Source organism: Xiphophorus couchianus, chromosome 6, assembly GCF_001444195.1.
Source record: "Xiphophorus couchianus chromosome 6, X_couchianus-1.0, whole genome shotgun sequence".
Taxonomy (NCBI): Eukaryota; Metazoa; Chordata; class Actinopteri; order Cyprinodontiformes; family Poeciliidae; genus Xiphophorus; species Xiphophorus couchianus.
Window position 1 is genome coordinate 27,366,570 of NC_040233.1, and position 20,398 is coordinate 27,386,967.

The 20,398-nt window shown below is 38.8% G+C and overlaps 3 protein-coding genes across 4 annotated transcripts; all 3 read right to left on the reverse strand.

The window, feature by feature from the left end:
* Window positions 1-1,443: 1,443 nt before the first annotated feature.
* On the reverse strand, window positions 1,444-8,891 carry LOC114146273 (zinc finger protein 391-like). Of its 2 annotated transcripts, XM_028020212.1 has the most exons (3): window positions 8,641-8,886; window positions 5,384-5,686; window positions 1,444-4,067 (listed from the first exon to the last, which is right to left on the reverse strand). In XM_028020212.1, the coding sequence occupies exons 1-3, from the start codon at window positions 8,798-8,800 to the stop codon at window positions 2,860-2,862; spliced, it is 1,671 nt and encodes a 556-aa protein (XP_027876013.1). In that variant the 5' UTR covers window positions 8,801-8,886; the 3' UTR covers window positions 1,444-2,859. The 2 variants fall into 2 exon arrangements, with proteins under 2 accessions (XP_027876013.1, XP_027876014.1); XM_028020213.1 differs by lacking the exons at window positions 1,444-4,067; window positions 5,384-5,686 and adding an exon at window positions 8,365-8,532 and having other exon boundaries at window positions 8,641-8,891.
* A 3,645-nt stretch (window positions 8,892-12,536) lies between these two features.
* Window positions 12,537-15,942, reverse strand: LOC114146307 (zinc finger protein with KRAB and SCAN domains 1-like). Its single transcript, XM_028020267.1, has 2 exons — window positions 15,628-15,942; window positions 12,537-14,074 (listed from the first exon to the last, which is right to left on the reverse strand). The coding sequence occupies exons 1-2, from the start codon at window positions 15,824-15,826 to the stop codon at window positions 13,038-13,040; spliced, it is 1,236 nt and encodes a 411-aa protein (XP_027876068.1). The 5' UTR covers window positions 15,827-15,942; the 3' UTR covers window positions 12,537-13,037.
* A 1,160-nt stretch (window positions 15,943-17,102) lies between these two features.
* Window positions 17,103-19,454, reverse strand: LOC114146279 (tripartite motif-containing protein 16-like). Its single transcript, XM_028020225.1, has one exon. The coding sequence runs from the start codon at window positions 19,401-19,403 to the stop codon at window positions 17,745-17,747; it is 1,659 nt and encodes a 552-aa protein (XP_027876026.1). The 5' UTR covers window positions 19,404-19,454; the 3' UTR covers window positions 17,103-17,744.
* Window positions 19,455-20,398: the final 944 nt, after the last annotated feature.

Below are 20,398 nucleotides of genomic sequence, written 5' to 3' on the forward strand. Positions count from 1 at the left end.
TGCTGGAAACTGCGGCAGAGCTTCTGCGGTGGGGAGCGGGCTGCGGCTCTGGAAACCGTGCGAGAGCTTCTGCGGTGGCTGGAACCCCCGCGGTGGCCAATAGGCCGGAGCGGCGCTTGCTGCGAGGGCCGCCCGAGGCTGCTTGCAGCTTTAATTAATCTTTATTTCGAGACAACAAGTAGTCCATGCCATTTAGAAAAAAAATGAAATGCACCAATCATCAAGTAAAAAACCCCATCACAAAGCAGATAAACAATTATTCCAATAGTTTAAAAAAGCTAGAAATATATATGTTTATGTCAGGTGTCAGAGCTTTTATTTAGTTGTTTGTTACATCCAAGCAGCACATAAATTTACACATGAAATTTGTCAGCAAAACATGAAAAGTTGGTATGCTACTAATTTTAGGAGGATTCTGAAAGCGTCCTGATTGGCTACTTGCAGTTTCTTCATCATAGTTTTACTGTAGTTACACCACAGATGAACTTAAGGCACAACGCAGTGCCTTAAGTTCCAAAAAGAAACATTTTAACCTTATCTGCACATTTGCTAATTTTCAGTGCCAACATTTCAGCTTGCATACAGGGGGGAAAGTTAGGACACGTCTAAGGGTCTTTGATCGATAAGGTTTTTTTTAGGTTTTTTTATAAATAGAAAAATAGTAGGGCCTCTGTCAATAATATTGCTTTTTGTTTTACTTGTTTTTAGCAGTAAGAATTAAGTTACCATTCTGAGATCAAAAGCAAACATCCATATTTACTGAACACCCCTGTGGATCTGCTTAGTAGACTTGAAGGTAACAGTGTTCGGCAGCAGCCAAAGACTACAACAGGTTTACTCAAATCCAGTCCTCAAGAGCTACCACATGCAACTTTCAGATGCATCCCTGCTCCAACACACAAGGATCAAATGAATGGCTCATTACCAGACCTGTTCTGAGCTGATATGTTGGAGTAAAACAAACAGAGCAAATACTGAGACACAAGCTGTTTATGCAAGTGGATTTTAATTACTGTTGTTTACTGTTCAGTCCAACAGATGAATATTTCCTTTAAGAAGCTTTTATCTCCTGGTGTTCCCTCAATGCTGCACGTCACAGAATGTGTGTTTAGGTGTCATAAATTATCACATGTTGAACAACTTTATCAGTTATTCTCTCTTTGTGCATCAGATTCAGCGGGTCACAAGCTCGCGTTGATTAAGTCCCTGCCCTTTGTACACACCGCCCGTAGCTACTACCGATTGGATGGTTCAGTGAGGTCCTCGGATCGGCCCCGCCGGGGGTCGGCCACGGCCCCTGGCGGAGCGCCGAGAAGACGATCAAACTTGACTATCTAGAGTCAAGTTTGACTCTAGATAGTCAACTCTAGATAGGAGTGTCTAGTAATCACTCCTTTAATTACTAGACATCACATAAAAAATGCATCCAAGAAGTCCGACTCAAATTTGGAATGTTGGAAGCAACATAACGGCTTTATTTTGGAGTTGAGCCTCCAAAAAGTCAACAACACATGAAATTGGCTCACGTCCACAGTGAAACGACTGTTATTTAATGTGTCAGAACTCAACAAAATGTGTTCAAGAATGCTAAAAAAAAACTGGTTTTACTTTTTCCACTTAAAGAATCATTTGGTATTTTATTACAGTCTTTGCTGCTAAGAACAGCACAGAGTGAAAAACAGCAAATGAAGGCTAGGCGTAAATTCACTCATTAAGCTTCACCCAAACAGCGCTCATTCAACTATGCTGCATGGGGAAGCAGTGTTAACTTCTCAATCAAAAATTACTGATTTGCTACAAAGGGGAAGATGTGATGACAGAAAAGCAAATGGCATTACGCAGAAAAATTGCAACATAATCCAAAAACTAGTGCACTTCATGGAGACCAGTTTTACCAGTCCTTTGGGAACAACTATAACCACCTGCTAAGAAGCATACTACAACAGTCTACTATGGGACTTTCAGGCAGACCCTAGTAGCTTGGATTTTTCTGATGCCATTTTACCGGTTGGCTGTCATAGGACTTCTCTCTCAGTGGACGTCTCCACAGAGATCAATCTGTTTCTACCACAATCAGTGCAGCCTTAACAAGGACTAAACATCATACCAACAAAGACTCTAACCTCACTACGCTAGTCAAAATGCTAATTACAAAAATTCCAACTAGTCCAGAGGCCCCGGTCTGGAACGGGACCAAAGCACTACCTACAGTTACTTAATTTGGTCTTAAGTAACCAAATTTCAAATGTAAAAACTGAGATGTATTTTATCTAGGTGATGTAGAACACTTGAGACTTTGAAACACATAAAACTGCCTATTTTGATAGTTAAACACCAAATATACCTTAAGTGTAAACAAGTCTTGGCATGACTGCAGTAGCCAAAATCCAAGGTCTTGCTCATCTCGGCTATTGGGGAAAGGAAAGGAAAATTACTGACACTTATGGATTGGCTGCTTTGCAAACATCAGATATATAGAGTTTGCAAACATCAGATATATATCAAGTAGCATCTCACTTAGGCATTTCAGTTTCCCGTCTAATATTGTCTTTTGAATATTTTATTAATATGCGCAACAGAAAGAAAACATTAATAGACGTCTCCCAACTAATCAGGGGTCGACGGTGGTATGAAAAAGACATTTGTCCATTAGGTCCAAACTGCTGATGTTCACAGACTCAGAGAGGTTTCCTAAGACCTGGTCCGAAAGGTGTGATAAACCAAATATTCCAAACCTCACTCCTAACCATGTTTAAACAGAATTTCTGCCTTTTCCTTTTCTGATATATTTTCTGATATAAGAAAAGCTTTAATATGTATAATAATATGTATAATAATAAATCTGTGTGAGATAAATGACTATTTCTCACTTATGTGTTTTTGTTTCTTGTGGTAATCCAATTTACTAGCATACATGAAACGCTTTCTGCAAATTTCACATGGAAAATCCCTCTTACTTGTGTGTATTTTCATGTGTGTGTTTAAATGATGAATCCGAGAGAAGCTTTTTCCGCATGTTAGACATGGAAAAGGCTTCTCACCTGTGTGGATGCTCTGGTGTTTATGTAAATGATCAATTCGAGAGAAGCTTTTTCCACATTTTTGACATGAAAAAGGCTTCTCACCTGTGTGGATTCTTTTGTGAACATTCAAATTTGCACCAATTGTAAAACATTTTCCACATGTTTCACATGAAAAAGGCTTCTCACCTGTATGAAGTTTCTTGTGCAGCTTAAAATAAAAACCGTGAGAGAAAGTTTTCCCACACGTATCGCATGCAAAACTCTTCTCACCTGTATGAATTCTCTTATGAACGTTTAAACATTCCATTCGAGCAAAGGTTTTTCCACATTTTTGACAAGAAAAAGGCCTTTCACCTGTGTGGCTTCTCTTGTGCTCATTTAATCTATACATTTGGCTGAAACTTTTACCACATGTTTGACAAGAAAAAGGCTTCTCACCATTATGGGCTCTGTAATGCCTTTCCAAGTTGCACTGACTTATAAGACTTCTCCCACAAAGATCACATGTGAAAGACCTTTGCTTTTTGTTAGTAAGGGACTGACTCTTTGACACAGAGGAGCTGCTTCCTTCCTGATCATTGCTTTCAACTCCAGGAGAAATTTGAAAGGAAAGCTGCTCAGTTGTTTTTTCTTGTTCACTGAAATCGCCTTCCTGAGGAGCAGATGTTTCCATCACAGAAACATCCTGTTTCTGGACAAGCAGCTTTCCCTCCTGACTGCTGCAGAGGTTCGCAGAGGTGCTTCCGGCCCTGTCTACTTCGTAAATATTCTCTTCACGTTTAAGCACTGAAATATCTACTTCCTCATTTGTTCCATGTATTGACAGAGATTCTGGTTCTTTCTCTTCCTTAATCTGTTTAGTTTCTGGATCTTTCCATTCTTGAACCAGTTCTGGGCCCTTCTTTTCTTCTTTAATCCATGGATGTTCTGGTTCCCTTTTTTCAGTCACTGGAGCTTCTGCTTCCTCCTGGTCATGCCACTGGTGACAGACATGGTGGACGGTTGAAGCTTTCTCCTCAAAGGAAACTTGTGGCTTTTGGAAGTCTGTGGGGAAAAATGAAGACAGCATTAATATAATTAAATTGATTACTGTCTCATTCGTCAGCCTGCTTGTTCATTGAGATCTCTTGTTGTAGGTGTGAGATGGTTAGTTCAAAATTACTTTGTAGTGTTTAATTGAAAAATAGGAGAAGCTTGCAGGTTAACGTGTCATCCACACTAAATGGCAGCTCTGGTAAAGATCTTTAAAAGATTTAAATAAATCCTGATTTTATTCCAGCACCAAAATTTCATACCTAAAAAATATTGAACAACTAAACCTGTAATTTGAGAGTATTTATTCAGTGGGAAACTCACACCACATTTAGAAACCTTTAACAAAATTGCCACTGCCATAGCTGTTGTCACCACAAACAATTCGACTATACACTTACTCTGATTTATACAGTTTAATCAAAATATTGTTTGAATCACAGAGAATAACTGTACATCGCAGTCAGGGACCACAAGGAAAAATAGCTGAGATCTGACAAATACCCCTTTTTAATTAAAAAGAATTAAGAGTATGAAAATATTTTAATACAATCAATAAGGTGGTACTTAGCATTTTTGTTGCATGCAAACCTTGAGCAAAAATGAACAGGAAATTGTAAAATCACAGAAAGGAGATATTCAGGCGCCTGAGTCGCCATAAAGTCAGGGCATTGAGAGAACTGGGGTTGCCTGACTGTTGAAGGCAGAATGTAGATAATTTGAGGACGTGTGTGTGTGTGCGTGTGTGTGTGTGCGTGTGTGTGTGTGTGTATTTACTGGGCCCCTCTGACCTGAGAGTCAGGAAGGAATTCAGCACTTGGCAAGAAGACCCTAAGAACTCTTTCTGCTTCATCTGGCCCAGATAAAACAGATAGAAACTGAGTCCAATGTGAAGATTAATCTTAGTTATTTGCCATTTTCACTCTCCTACATCTACCCAACATATTCACTGAATCACTGTCACTGTGGCTCTGGTACCTTCCCTTTGAATTAAGTCTACTTTGACCCAAATGTTAACATTTGCACTTGATCTTTAGAATGATGCAAAAAATTTATTCTGTTTTCATTTGAGATTTAAGATCATTTCTAGAATCTGCTCCCAGTCTGCTGCATAGAAATGTATTTCTAAATCTCAAATGAGTAAAACCTAGCAACAGGTACTGTTGTGGTCGATCAGGACCAAAACCTGCAAATTCAAGCTATTTATTGGTTTTGACTATATGCCTGAAATCAGCCGCTGGCTGCAGAACCACCAGAATCATCTACATTCTGCTAGTGTTCAAACCTGCAGAGAACCAAAGTTTCACTGGTAGCTCAGAGCTTCATACCCATTCTGTTGCGAGTAGTGTGGGAATTCCAGGAGATATCCAGCAGTCTGGGTTCTTCCTGGTACCAGACCACAGTAGCTCCAAGTTCTGGTTCCTCTGTATCGTCTTTAATCTGAAGATGAGCAGGTTCCTCCATAATGTCTTGTATCTTTGGAGGTTCTGGCTCCTCTTTTATCTCTAGAGGTTCTGGTTCCTGTTTAATCTGTAAAGGTTCTGACTCCTGAATGGAGCTCCTCTGCTGGTTCCAGATCTGTGGCTCAGGCAGAACTTCCTCTTTGATGCTGACATGTTGCTTTCGCTGATCTGTATTTAGAAAAAAAGGTCCAGACAGTTAAGAATGTTTGGTGAAATATTCATGGAGGAACAGAGCTTGAGGTTTCTCTAGATTTGAGCAAAATACACTTAACAATATCTGGACCTATGGAGTCTCCTGGACTGAACAGCTGCCCTTTTTACTGGTTACCATGGCAACATCTATAGAGGTTAACATTAAAAGGTTAAAAGGTCAGGATGAAACATTGTTATCAGCAAGATGTTCAAACTGAGATGCATCAGAATGTGATGGTGATATTAATTTAGAGCTCAAACGTAACTATTTGCTCTGACTTAAAGCTCAGTTTTGAATTATACTTTTAGAATCAGAACTGTAAGCAAAATAAAATATAGGTTTGAGATTCACAACAAATTCCCACCACGAGTGCATTTGATGCGTTTCCACAAATAGAATAAATATTTAGGTTATAATATTAAATAATTCAGTTATGTAGTTCCAAAAACAATCATTTTTACTACACATGTAGAGAACAAATAAATTAAAAGGAGTGACAAGATAGTAATAACTACCGTACTCAGACTTATTGTCAGAAAAGTATGAAACAATACTCAAGTCGCTTCAGAATAGCAGACATTTATGAATGAATAACAAAACTATCTCAATTAGCATTACATTGATGCAAAAACATAACCTGCAGTAAAATAGCAAATATATCAGTGTACTGTAGAACCAAAAACAAAGAAAATTAAGCTCACACCACAGATTTTATTCTCTTCTCAGTTTTGTAAACATCTGTAAATTATGGAGGAATTTAAAAGTGGCTAACAAGGAACATCTGAATAGGAAATGACACACAGGACTCCGATTCTTCATTTACTCATAAACCAAACGAGAGAGATTTTTAATACACATCTGCGGAACCAGAACATCACATTAACATCGTTCCAGAAATCCAAAATCTCTCCTTCTATGTGTGACATCAGTTTTTTATAGAGTCTCAGTTCTACTGGTGTGTAGTGGGAAGCTTTGACCAGTTACTGGACTTAATTTGCGTAACAATTCTGGCTCCGTTTTACACCGGATGTATAATTTAGAAGTTCCAAGAATTAGGAGTCGACTTCCTGGAATTAAATCTGCTCCATCAGAAGAACTATTAGTCAAACTGTTTGTTCCTTATCTGTCCAAACAGAGATTCTTTCCCAAGTCTTGGGTTCTGGCCCAGTTCCTTCGCAGACGAGCAGGGGAAATGATGGATACCAGAACTTTCTTGTACATCAGCTTAAAACTAACATCTTTCCTCTCTTCTTATTCCACATCTCTCCAAATCTGAATTCCTTCCTGACTTTTAGGTCAGATTGACCCAGTCCATTTCTTTTAGGTTAAAACGTATCTTAGTGCGAACCAGCCAAACAACATAATTTTTTATTTTATGTACCCCTCCAGGGGGTCTTTTGTGGGCTCTAGTGTCCCTTATATGACAGCAGGCTGACAGGAAACGGGGAAGGAGAGGGGGGAAGACATGCGGCAAATATTGTCGGGTCCGGGAGTCGAACCCGCAGGACTCAAGGCCTCCAAATATGGGTCGCACTATCCACTACGCCACCACGGCACGCTCCAAACAACATAATTTGTAACTATTAATATAATTATATTCCTCTACAAAATCATGGTGACCTTACATCCTGGATGTTATGCTGTGCCTATTGTCTTTTATTGGATTTTTATTCTTAACCTTAAAGTTATTGTTGACTTTTTGTTCCTCCATAAATTACTGAAATTGTTTTTACTGTCCAACACAAGTCCAGAGTCGTTAAATGCAGCAGAATAGGCCTTTAGCCTCGCTCAACTATACAAACTTTAGCATCTGCTAAAGTCAACAGCTGGACGGTGTTATGCCGAGAAACGCGTCTCCTGTCGCGGGAGCGCGCATCGCTCTAAACTCTCGCATATTGATGAGAAAACGGACTGAAATCTGACCGAAGACGAAACTTTTAAAGATATTCGTAACATTATCACGTTTTTTAACCATGTAAGCCATAAAACGGTGGGTTTTATTTCGCAGATTAATTGAAATAAATACGGTTTTTATAGCTTTATTGAGACATATGAGTCGAACGTTTTTCAGTCAGTGTCTGATGAAAATGTTTTCCGCAGTTGGTTTGAAATTCCCCGATTTTTCTTTTAACACCATAATGGCTTAAAGCATTACAAAGCAGAAGCCCGTTATATAGAACATTTTATATCATCCTCAATAATGCAGGGGGATGCATTTTAATTTTTGAGCCTGCCAATATTTGTCTATTGTCCTGTTGATATGAAACTTATAGCAGAAGCTCAGAGAACAAGTGTCATTATGTAGAAAAGGTGAAATTCCTCTTAGCTCTTCATTTCTTCAAGTTAGCAGGGGGATGCATTTTTTGGCATAGCAAATTATTAGCTTGCCAATATATGCAGGCCCTAAATATTTTCCCCAAATATAATTCTGTTGATATAAAACCTATACCAGCAGTTAAGGGAAAAAATGTGATTATGTAGAAAAAATTATTTCACTCTTAACTCTTTATTTCTCCATGTTAGCAGGGGATGCATTTTACAGCAAAGCCTAATATTAGCCTGCCACAATTTGCATGCCCTCTCTATTTTCCTCAAATATTATCCTATTGATATTTGAAGAAACGTGATAATGTTACGAGTATCTTTAAAAGTTTCGTCTTCGGTCATATTTCAGTCCGTTTTCTCATCAATATGCGAGTTTAGAGCGATGCGCGCTCCCGCGACAGGAGACGCGTTTCTCCCAAATGGGCTCAGGAGGGCTGGGTGCTAGCTGGTTCCCCTCTCCAGCTGACGTGGGGTACACCCTGGACAGGTCGCCAGTCTGTCGCAGAACAGCCGCCATAATAACACCAAAATCTCAACCAAGAACTTGATTTTAAATCTCTTTGATTTTCGGAGCCTGAACTAGCCTGGGTCCGTAGCTTCTTACCGATTCGGTTGAGTTTTATCTGAGGTTTCCAGCAGATTTCCAGCAGTTTGATGTCGTCCTCGTAGCGGATGATGGTTTTTTCAACCTCGGTGAAGATTTCTTCAGCAGCAGCAGTTAGTCGCTCTCTGATAAAATCTCTCAGATACTGAACTGTAGACATGGTTGCTGAAACTACTGAAATATTCAGCTGAGGTACAACAACACAACCGCCTTCCAGCCGCGTCCTTCTTGCTTAACACAAAAGAAAAAAGGAGTCGGGGTTTATGGAGCCTACCAAGCTCCGCCCACAACCGACCTACAAAATCCCACGTGACTCACAATCTCACAAACAAAGCCTCGCGGCGCGTTGTTTCTACAACATGATTTGATTATTATGGAAGAGGATTAGGGCCACTGAAAAAAAAAAAAAAAAATTATGGCCCAGAAATCAAAAATCTCAGAATTCTCATGTAAATGCGGAAGAGGATTAGTGAGTCATTTCTACCGGATTTTCACAATATATCAGCTACTACAATGGGCAGAGGAACTAAGAAGTTCATGTCATCTTTTTTGGATGAGATCAAGGTGTTTGAGCCTCCAACATTGTTCACGTCACAGCAAAATGCTTTCGCTCGATGAGGAAAACGGCAGATCCACACACCCATCAGGGGAACCCAAACTTCTTGAGATCAAGATCTACTTTTTCTCTCACCAGCCGGTTGAGATCTACCTCATGACACGAAGACATAGAAATTGTAAATTAAACTCTATTTACTTATTTTATATGCAAATATACATCAGTTATAGAGAACCTAATACAGTTTCTTCCTCAGTGAGACTCTGCCACTGGAAGCAGGTTACTGGTTTCTCAGTCACAAGCTGGTTGCAAACCTGAGACCAGCAGGTGTCAGTCAGTTATGGTAGATCTGAACTTTGACCTCAATATGAGAAGCTACAGCCTGATAGGAGGAACCAAAGAGCTCTGTAAAGGTAAAGGCAAATCTTCTTAAGTTGGGATATAATTAATTTAATTTCACATAATTACCGCGGTAGAAGCCATTTGTTTGTTAAAATTTTATGAAATATATTTGTTCTATTTGATGTTTGTTGTGAATGACGTAAACTCACAAACGAACGAGGTAATTAGTCCAACGTTTAGAAACTACAGCGGCTGTAATGCGCCACAGCAAAGGGAAACAAAGGTAAAATAACCTGAACAGGTGATCAACTCAAAACCACTCCTACCTTTTTACTCTCTCTCTCTCTGTGTAGTTTAATCACACCTGTTACCGTGGCAACCGCCTGCGCCCCGCAAGACGAGCAAAAATTACGTTAAAAACATAACATTCAGTCCGTTACGGTATCAAGTTTCCAGGCTTGATATTTATTTCTGGATTATTAATCAGCGCTTCCCTGAACACAGCGATGGTTGACTGACTAGCAGAGCAGGAGTTTAAATGAGCTAGTCGGTCTTTGAGTCGCCTTTTTTGTTGTTGTTGTTAATTATCGCAGCCCTGCTCTACATCAATAAAGCTGTGGACAAGGTCACTGATGCCTATTGTTCTTGCAAGGCTGGGTAAGTCAGGCATTCATCGTTTTGTAGGTAAGGTCCATCCCGCTTGGTGCCACATTGAGACAAACAAGCTGATTGGTCCATTTCCGCCCCCTGCTGGACTGAACCGGAATAGCATTTTGGCCGCAAAAATAGACTACATTCTCTGAACGTAGTCCAAAACTTTTCTAAACGGAAGTTTCTTTCTAAACTTTCTTCTAGAATGTCTATCTTATTTTAATCAATACTGTTTTCTACAGTAAAATGTGTTTATTTTACTGGTTACAATATCTGAATCCTCTATGCTTTTTAAATCTGTCTTCCTGGAAGGCTACACAGGGACATGACTCAGTAGCAAATTAGCTATTGCTATAAACATGTATCCATAGCATCTAGGTCTATTTAAGAGCCAATATTGAATGTATTTGACCTTGTTAAAAAATAACCATATAAAAAAATATTTACTGTGTTTTGGACATAAAAGACTGTTAGAACAACAAAGCATCAGTTTGTTTGTGTGGGTTTAAGCCACCATCTTGTAAAGGGCAACCCACTCTAAATTCACATTCTTTGCATTCCAACATACTAAATTACATACGTTAGTCCTGTGACTGATCAATAGATTAAGAATCAATTGCCCAAACAGTTATTGATTTCTGTTTCAGCAAATTGATAAGACATTACATTAGAAAAGATGCCGTCACTTTGTAAGTAATCAGCAATCATTTCCGGATTTTTATCTATTAAGCAGAGCTTACTTAAAGCTTGTACCCATAGAGACAATGCCAAGTGTTTAACCCCTGACAAATTTTAATTTTACCTTAATACCTTTGATCTGCAAAAAGAACTTGAAGAACTAGAACCCAGATCATTGTGAAGTGCCTGGTAATAACCATCCCCTCGTTCTAAGCCTTGTTTCGTAGAGACTCTCTGATCTCGGCTATTGAGAAGCGATTGCTTGCTGGGGTTTTGAACTCTGTTGAAGTTTGAGACAATAGGATCTGATTTTACCCAATGGCTAATGGCTAAGAGTGGCCAAAATGGGCCGAACGGCTTCGTTTACATCCTCCGTTCCCATTTCAAAACTACAATTCTAAAACAATGCAACCGCTCCTTCTGTTCGCCAATTTCTCCGGTTGAAATTAAACCAGAAAAATGAAGTTCAATGGTAGAAATCTTAGACAGAGATCTGGAGGGAGATGAGAATCAAGCTGAAGCTAAAGATTTATTGGTTCATGCCAGAAAAACTTTGATGAAAACAAACAGTATTCATGTATTTAAATTCAACATTTCTTGAAAAAGTTTAACTTAATTTTTTTTTTTTTACAGTAACATGAAAAACTTAACTATTCTAACATTTTGGTTTTCACAAGTCTAAAACAAATGTTTCAAATATGTGAAAAAGTTAAACACTGAACAAAAACATTTGAAAATCAAATGAACAAACTTTGTAAATTTGAAACACATCAACAACAATCAGTAGTTTGTTACAATCCTCAAAACTGAAACCAGAAACTTTGATCTATTTAAAATCTACAAAAAAAAAAATCAACAAAAGGTAACTTAGTTTAAACAACATTGTTGGAGATCAACTTTCACTCAGTCTTCCTTAGAACCATGCTTTGGATCATTTAGGCTCAAAAAACAAAATCCTCTCAGTACAGCTCTATGGAAATCAAGATTTCAGTAATGTTAAAGTCTGGCCTTTGACTAGGCCATTTGAACCCTACAATTATTTTGGTGTTGTTGTCCTGTTGATGACCCAGATTGGACCAAGCTTCAGCTGCTTGACAGATGGACCCACATTTGGTTCAAGAAGAGTTTGGGACAAAGACGATTGTTGAACCAATCAACAAGCCCACATCATCAGCTTCCACCACCATGCTGGATAATATCTACGAAGCATTTGTTTTCCTCAAGCAAACATTTCTCAAAACTCTCCGCAGCTTTTCACATCAAAAACTGAAAAAGTTTAAACAGCATATACACCTTTATATGCACTGAAATATACAGAGGAAATTGTACAATCTTGAGACGACCTCAAAAGCCAAAATCAGAGGACTTCATTATCTCCAGTATTAAGAGTGCAGCCAATCAGCAGCGAGGGAAATAAATGGTGCTTATACAGTGGCTGCTTTGCAAATACCAGCCAATAGTGTGTCCAGTAGCACTTTGTCAAACTATTTTAGCCTCCCATGCAGCATTTCTTTCAAATATTTCATAGATACTCCCTATGAAAACAAGAATCTGTAAATAGGCATAACCTGAATAACGTGAGTGGACTGTAGCACAAAATCTGACATTTGTTCATAAATTCTGCTGATGTTCACAGACATAGAAGTCTCTTAAGACTTGGTGAAAAAAGCCCTTCCTAGTCCAGTATAAAGATTCAAATAAACGATCAAAAAAATGACTACAACTCCACAATGATATAATATTCTTCAACTGGCAAAATAACATGGAAGGCTAAATTAGCAAAAAATTAAAGTTCTCTTCCTTAACTTGCAAAATATATAGTATTTAGGAATATCAAAGTAACGTGTGATAACCTACAATTTAACGCTGAACAAAAAGCAGTCTAAATTCTATCAAAACAAAGTTTTTGAGAATAAACTAATGACACCAGACAGCAGAGGCCTTTCAACCTAAACAAACAAAAACACACTGGTATATAACGAAATAATCATGGCTACAAACAAAAATTAACCCAGAAAACCGGAAGACTAAACCAGGTTCCAATGAAACCACAACAACAAGCAACCACAAACAATTGGCTATTTAGCTGAACATCTGGGGCACTACTCAGAAGTGCCACAAAATTACTTCATTTTCATAAACTGAAAACTGCAAAGAAAAGTTTAAATATTTATAATGTTAACTGTGTGTGAGAGTCAAATGTCTCCCTCTCACTGTTATGTTTTAGTTTCATGTGGGAAATCAGATTACCAAGACGGAGAAAATGTTGTCCGCATGTCTGGCATGAAAAACTTTTTTGTTGTGTGTGAGTTTTCCTGTGAACATTCAAATTACTTTTTCGAGTGAAACTTTTTCCACATGTCTGGCAAGAGAATGGCCTCTCATTTGTGTGGATTCGTCTGTGGACATTTAAGTCCGAGCTCTGAATAAAAGATTTTCCACATGTGTCACAAAAAAAAGGCCTATCACCTGTATGAATTTTCTTGTGAAGCCTTAAATGACTAATTCGAGAGAAACGTTTTTCACATGTTTCGCATGAGAAAGGCTTCTCACCTGTATGAATTTTCTTGTGAAAATTTAGATGATCTACTCGAGTGAAACTTTTTCCACACGTTTCACATAAAAAAGGCTTCCTACATGTGTGGGTTCTGTAAAACTGTGCCTGTGCCTCATTATGAGAATGACTCTCTGAAACAGTGGAGCTGCTTCCTTCCTTATCTTTGCTCTCAACTACAGGAAATATCCGAAAGGAGAGCTGCTCAGTTTGTGGTCCTCCATCACTCATGCCATCTTCTTGAAGAGTAGAAGTATCCATCAAAGCAACAAACAGCCTTTGGACAGGATGTTGTCCCTCCTGACTGCTGCATAGGTCATTCTGGTCCTGCCTGGTTGGTAAATGTTCTGGTCCATGCTGTTCATGTTGAAGCACTGAATAATCTGGTTCCTTCTTTTCTACAATTATCAGTTGAGGTTCTGATTCCTCCTCTTCCTTAATCCATGTATTTCCTTGAATGTCCTGTTCATCAATCAGTGGTGATTTGGGGTCCTCATCTTCCTCTTTAATACATGGAGGTCGTGGTTCCCTTAGTTCTCCAGTCCATTGATGTCCTGATTCCTCCTGGTCATGACTGGACCTCCTCCCCTGGTTACGAACTTGTTGGATGGCAAAAGTTTTCTCCTCAATGGAGAAATGTGGCTGTTGGAGGTCTGTGGGGATAAAGGAAGAGATCATTAATATAATTTAATTGATGACTGCTTTATGCATCAGCCTGGTTGTTCTTGGAGATCCGAGACTGTTGGCGTCACACAGTTCATCTAAACTTAGTTTGTAGTGCTTATTTATTTTCAGGAAAAACTTTCCACACTAATTGGCAGCCCTGGCACAGATGTTTAAAAAATGTAAGATAAATTCTGATTGTATTACAGTAAAAAGAACAATTAAGCCTCTAATTTTGAGACATTTATTCAGTGGTGAACTTTGTTACAGCAACTGACGCCACAAACAGTTCCTACAAAATAAACGTAACTGAAGTATTTAAAACCTCAATTTTTAAAGTTGACCAGACAGTGTAGGAACTTTAATTAGTAAAGCATATTATTGTTTGGAGTGTAAATATGACATTTGTGGCATGGTTGATGACTGAAGTAACAACATTCTTCAGGATCTACAAGGTCCTGAATGAGCTTGTTAATGAAGAATTTACAGAACTTGCTGCACTTGGCTGAAATACTTATTCTGCTGGCCATCTTCACCACTATTCTCTGCATGAAAATGCAAAGACAACAGTCTTCCCAGCAACCTTCATGTGTCCAAAACAGAATATATTATAGATCAGACCTAAAACAATCCAAACGCATCCGGTCCGAGCAAGATCCAACTCAGTCAATTAGCTTTAATTAGAGGCCCGAACTCGAAGTAAATCTACATAAGAAAGAAAAGGGCCACATTTACTACATTCCATGAAGCCAAAGTATATCTTCCTGTTGTCAACTACCAGCTTAAAAATACTTCCAAACCTTTGATTTTACCTCTGCTAGCACAGTAGTCTATTATTTAACATATTCCAGGTCCATTTCGTCGCTTATCGTAACTGCAGTAAACATCCTCTGGGATGTGTGATTGATGGGAGCGGAGCCAGGTGTGCATTAGTTGTGCAATGCGCTGCGCTTGTTACAATCTAATTAACTTCTGCACTGCTTTTCTTTTTTTCTTCAGCAGGATAAAGTACTTACTTTTCTATTTAGCCTTTCATAAATAGCTAAAAACTAATTACATTGTGCATTCGCATCTAGTACTATCTGTGCTGTCATAGGCTTATTAAAATGCGTCACAGAAGCCAAGTTGGGTCAGATTCAGCTCAGGCGACACATCTAAAATCTACAACAGGGTTGATGTGAATCAGAAAGCTACACATGTAGCCCCAGCCATTTAGCAGCAACATAACCTCTCTCTCTGGAACATGATGAACCCAAGCAGTGTGACTCACATACACAGCAGTACAAGTTAATGTGGGTCTGAATTTTACTATTAATTGAACAGTTTGTCTGAAAACATTTACTATTATTTCGGGCATCGTTTGCATTAACATAATTAATTATGGGGCTTAAATGGTTTTCAGAGACTCTAACAAACATTTTCTAATCATGCAGCTACATTTTGTCCTGGGCTGCAAAACACCGAACCTCTGTAGCATCGCAGCTAGCAGCTAAAAACAGTTCGTGTTCAGCCCTGATCGCCGACCTACTTTATCCGGACCTACCAGAACTTTGTCTGCGCGGCTCCGAACCGATTCTGTTGAGCTTTATTTGTTGCTGCAAGTTGATCCCCATCATCCTGCGCTGAGCATCGAGCTCTTCCTCGTAGCAAATGATGGTTTTTTCAACCTCGGTGAAGATTTCTTGAGCAGCAGCAGTTAGTCTCTCTCTGATAAAATCTCTGAGATGCTGAGCTGAAGACATGGTTGCTGAAATATTAGCAGGAATGGGACAATGCAGCAGTTTTCTGATGCGTTAACAAAAGCTGCAGCTGGCGCCGTTTTATTTTCTTTAATTTCTTTTTGTTTTCTGTTTTTTTACTTCCGCTCGGGTCACACTGAGACAAAAAGCTGATTGGTCCATTTACCACCCCTTGCTGGGCTGGAGTGGAACTGCAGCTTGTCAGCAAAACAACACATTAGCTGAACTGGACCTTTAGTGCATGTTTCAGTCTTCATTCTATCCTAATGTGTTACATTCTAATAAGCAAACAAAACCCGCTTTTAGTTCCCTGTAGTTCTTTTTACAACTGATGTTCTTAACTGTCCTTTTACTTTTACTTGGTGGCTTTGAAGCTGTAGTTAAAGATTATTCACATTTATCTTTGACGCTGCTTGAAATAATGTTTCCACTGACTGTGAATGAGATGCAGCAAAGCAGCACAATTCTCAGGTTATTATTAAAAACAGGTTTTCAATAATAATAGGAAATACTGATTGATTGATTGTTTCCAGTCAATCAGAAACCAACAAAGTCAAAGAAACACAAGCCTTCATTTGTCTGTCTGTGTTTCCATAGTGCTGGCTGCCATGGCAACACAGTTTTATATATTTATTTATTTTGAAGAGACAAAAAGTAAAAACAGTGAAAAGTAATAAAACACATGATCATGCCCTTTGCAATCATTATTACATAATTTGTCAGAAAAGGAACCCTTCTCATACCCATCAAATATTCTTCCAAATATTTAAATCTCCCCAGGAAAACTCTTAAATTCGTCCCATGTTGAATGACATGCTAACCTCACATTCTCAACCTCAAATGTAAAATTATGCATTTTTAATATCAACAATAGTATGTTTGGTCTTTGAGACACCCATCCTATACAACATATTTCCCCATAAGCTCATTTTTGAACTGCTTTTCAACTTAAATTTATAATTTAATACATTCCATAAATCTACTCCACACACTGATGTACAAAAACTCTTTCTGGGTGTTTTAATACATTATTTCTTTTTTAAAATTTCCTTTTCCTCTTAAATTATAACCCCCTAATTTGTCACAAAACGCTTTTTGAATATTGTGTGGACGTTGATGGTTTCTTACTGTTGGTTTTATGATGATTTAACTCTGAGCAGGAGAGTCGATCAGAACTCTATGGAGAAACTGGATCATGTGGTTTTGTTGATATATTTCCTATATAAAATATTCTGGAAGTGTTCATGTATAAATCAAAGCTTTATTTATTTTTAATTTTTATACAAAACACACAAATATAGAAATGATCAAATAATATTTTGATTTACACAGATTCATTTTCTATATATTAATGAAACAATAATAAACATTTCCTGGACCCATTGTCATGTAAGAACGAAACATTCCTGTAGGGGGCAGCATCCCATCACCAACACAGCTTAACAGTGAAGATTTGACATGACAGTTTTATTCTGAATGTTTTCCGCCTAAGAATTAACAAAACATGTAACCAGCTTAAGTCCACATAAGACAGTATATGTTGTGTCATTAATAAATATTAATTTAATTGGTAAATTAATATATTATCAATTTGTTGGTAATTAGTAATATTATAATTGGTCATATTCATTGGTAAATGAGTTAAAACAATAACATTATCAATGCACTGATTTCACTTTTTCAACTTGAGGAGTAGTATGTCGTTTTATTTCTGAGTTCAAAGCCTGAAAGTGGAAACAGTAAATATTCTTGTGCTGATCAGCTGTTTTAAAGAAAATCGGACTTTAAGAAAAACCAGTGCTTACAATCTCTACCTATTGATTTATATGCAGTTTAGAAACAAAATAACAACAATCAAGAACAAATCTGTTGCAGGATTAAGATTCTGCATCAAACCCACAGAACCTTAAGTGGGTTCTGTCTATTTGGGTTCACAGAACTCTGCATGGCATGCAAACCCAACCCAAATTCCTGCATGTAGCGGCTGAGTGAATGTGGTCTGGACTCTGTGGATCAGAGTCATGGATCCAGAGATGCTGTAGAAGGACAGAATACCTGCTCTGTGGTCCAGGTACACTCCCACTCTGGAGGAAACTGGACTTGAAATGGAGGTCCAAATGTTGTTGTGACCAAATTTATAATGGGTTTGGTGACAATCTAAAGCCCAAGATTTGTCATTACCTCCAAATAAGCTTTCATTCCCACTTCCTGCTCTGCTGATATTCTTGTATGCGACTGCTACATAAACTCTCCCTCTTTTCTCCACCTCCCAGTAACAACGTCCAGTGAAACTCTCTTTACTCAGAACTTGGCGCCAGTGAGTGAATCTTTCTGGGTGACTAGAATAAGACTGATGTTGAGCCTTTCTTGTCACCTTCCTATTTTCCCTTGACAACACCAGCCATTTGTGAGCTGTGTTTGGATCCAGAGTGATTTCACACAAATATTTTAAGTATCCATCTCTGCTAACTGGTTCTGATTCTGACAGTAGAACATCCACCTCAGTGAGTGTCAGTGAGCTTTGTTTCCACGTTTCTCTCAGGACGTCCTGTAGTTCAGCTCTGAGCTCTGACACAGCTGCTGCCACGTCCTCAAAGTGTCTCAGACGACGAACCTTGATGCTGGATGAGTGTGTAGACTCACTGAGTGCTGGCAGTGAGGGATAGTTGAGGAGAAACTGGTTGTGATCCTCTGTGTGTGAGAGCTGCTCCAGCTCAGCGTCTTTCCTCTTCAGCTCAGTGATCTCCTGCTCCAGCTTCTCCTGAACATCTTTGACTCGACTCACTTCAGTTTCCTGCTGGGATCTGATCTGCTGCTTCACATCAGAGCTTCTTTTCTGGAGGAGATGGATCAGCTCAGTGAAGATCTTCTCACTGTCCTCCACTGTTTTATCAGCAGAGTGATTGATGGCCTCCACCTCCTGTTGAAGCAGCTTCATGTCTTTCTCTTTTTCCTGGAGCACTTGTTGGATTTTCTTTTGTTTCTCCTCCAGCTCTCTTTGCCTCTCAGTCCTTTCTGCTGCAACTGACACTGTGTCATGACCTTTATGTTCCTCTATTAAACACAAACTACAGATACACTTCTGATCAGTGCGGCAGAACATTTTCTTCACCTCATTATGACGAGAGCAGATGTTCTCCTGGAGGTTCTTGGACGGCTCCACCAGCTTGTGTTTCTTAAATGCAGATGAATCATAATGAGGCTGAAGGTGTTTCTCACAGTAAGAGGCCAGACAGACTAAACAGGACTTGATGGCTTTCAGTTTTCTTCCAGTACAGAAATCACAGGCCACATCTTCAGGTCCAGCATAGCAGTGATCAGCAGCAGTAGCTTGGAGTCCAGTCTTCATCTGATCCACTAATGCTGCAAAGACGGTGTTTTTCTTCAAAACAGGCCTCGGTATGAATGTCTCCCTGCACTGAGGGCAGCTGTAGATTCCTTTTTGATCCTCTTTATCCCAGTGGGTTTTAATGCAGTTCATACAGTAACTGTGTCCACAGGGAATAGTTGCTGGACTCTTCAGTAGATCCAGACAGATGGAACAGGATAGGGTTTCTTGATTCAGCGGATTCTCCTCCATTTCTCTTCTCAGTTACAGAGACTGTGTGATTCTGCCTTTGAGAAAAAGTGTTGTGAGCTGTTGTTTGTTCAGAAGAATGTAGTCTTGCAGGTCTTACACTTATTTACAGGGTGGTAACGCCCATCCAACCTTTGGTTTTGCAGGAAGGATTTAGACAGACTGGAGCTGCTGAGAAGAGGTGATTAACGAGGGAAAAATTTGTGTTTCAAATAATGTTTTCCATTTCCAGACCAGCTCAGAGCTTTGTTTATTCTCGAGATATAATCTCGATGCTAAATATGATGCTACCCCCACAGATAGCATCATATTTAGCTAAAGGTTATTTGATATTTATCAGTTAAAAATATGACTGATACTGTCATAATCAATGCAGATGGAAGAAGATCCAAATGCAGAGAAACTGGGGTGACAAACTGATTTGAAGATTTAATGAAGAAATAAGAACAAAAACTTACAAAAAAACCATTGGAGCACAGGGAGCCAGAGGAGAACAAAACTCCCCCAGAAATCCAGGGAAAATAGACAGCAGTGTAACACGAGGAAGAGACAGGATTAAAAGGGACATAATGGAAGCAGTTGGCAACCATATGGAAGCAATTTAACTGTTGAAACAGCTTTTTCAATAATTTTACTGACGAATGGAAGGTTGGAGATCAGCCTGTGATTCTGCAGTAGTGATTTGTCCAGATTATTCTTTTTTATCAGTGATTTGATAACTGCTGTTTTTAAAGCCTGGGGGAAAACAGCTGATGAGAAAATGAGAGAATCAGATAATTTTCAATGACAGGCGGTACTTTCTTAAGGAAAGCTGTGGGTATGATATTTTTTCTGCATTTGTTATGTCTGGGCATAGCATTGGTATTGGATTTAGCATTAACCTTCAAATTTTTAACATTTTCTCTGCAAAGAAGTTGGCAAATACACCAGCCATCAACCCACATCAACCTTTGGAGACAAAACCAGGAAAGGAGATTATTATTGATTTCACAGACATG

Coding starts and splice junctions, on each gene's coding strand:
- LOC114146307 (XM_028020267.1), bottom strand. CDS start 15,826: ATGTCTTCAGCTCAGCATCTCAGAGATTTTATCAGAGAGAGACTAACT. Junction 14,075..15,627: donor GCCGCGCAGACAAAGTTCTG/GTAGGTCCGGAT, acceptor TTATCCCCACAG/ACCTCCAACAGCCACATTTC.
- LOC114146279 (XM_028020225.1), bottom strand. CDS start 19,403: ATGGAGGAGAATCCGCTGAATCAAGAAACCCTATCCTGTTCCATCTGT.
- LOC114146273 (XM_028020212.1), bottom strand. CDS start 8,800: ATGTCTACAGTTCAGTATCTGAGAGATTTTATCAGAGAGCGACTAACT. Junction 5,687..8,640: donor GATAAAACTCAACCGAATCG/GTAAGAAGCTAC, acceptor TTCTAAATACAG/ATCAGCGAAAGCAACATGTC. Junction 4,068..5,383: donor CACTACTCGCAACAGAATGG/GTATGAAGCTCT, acceptor TTTTCCCCACAG/ACTTCCAAAAGCCACAAGTT.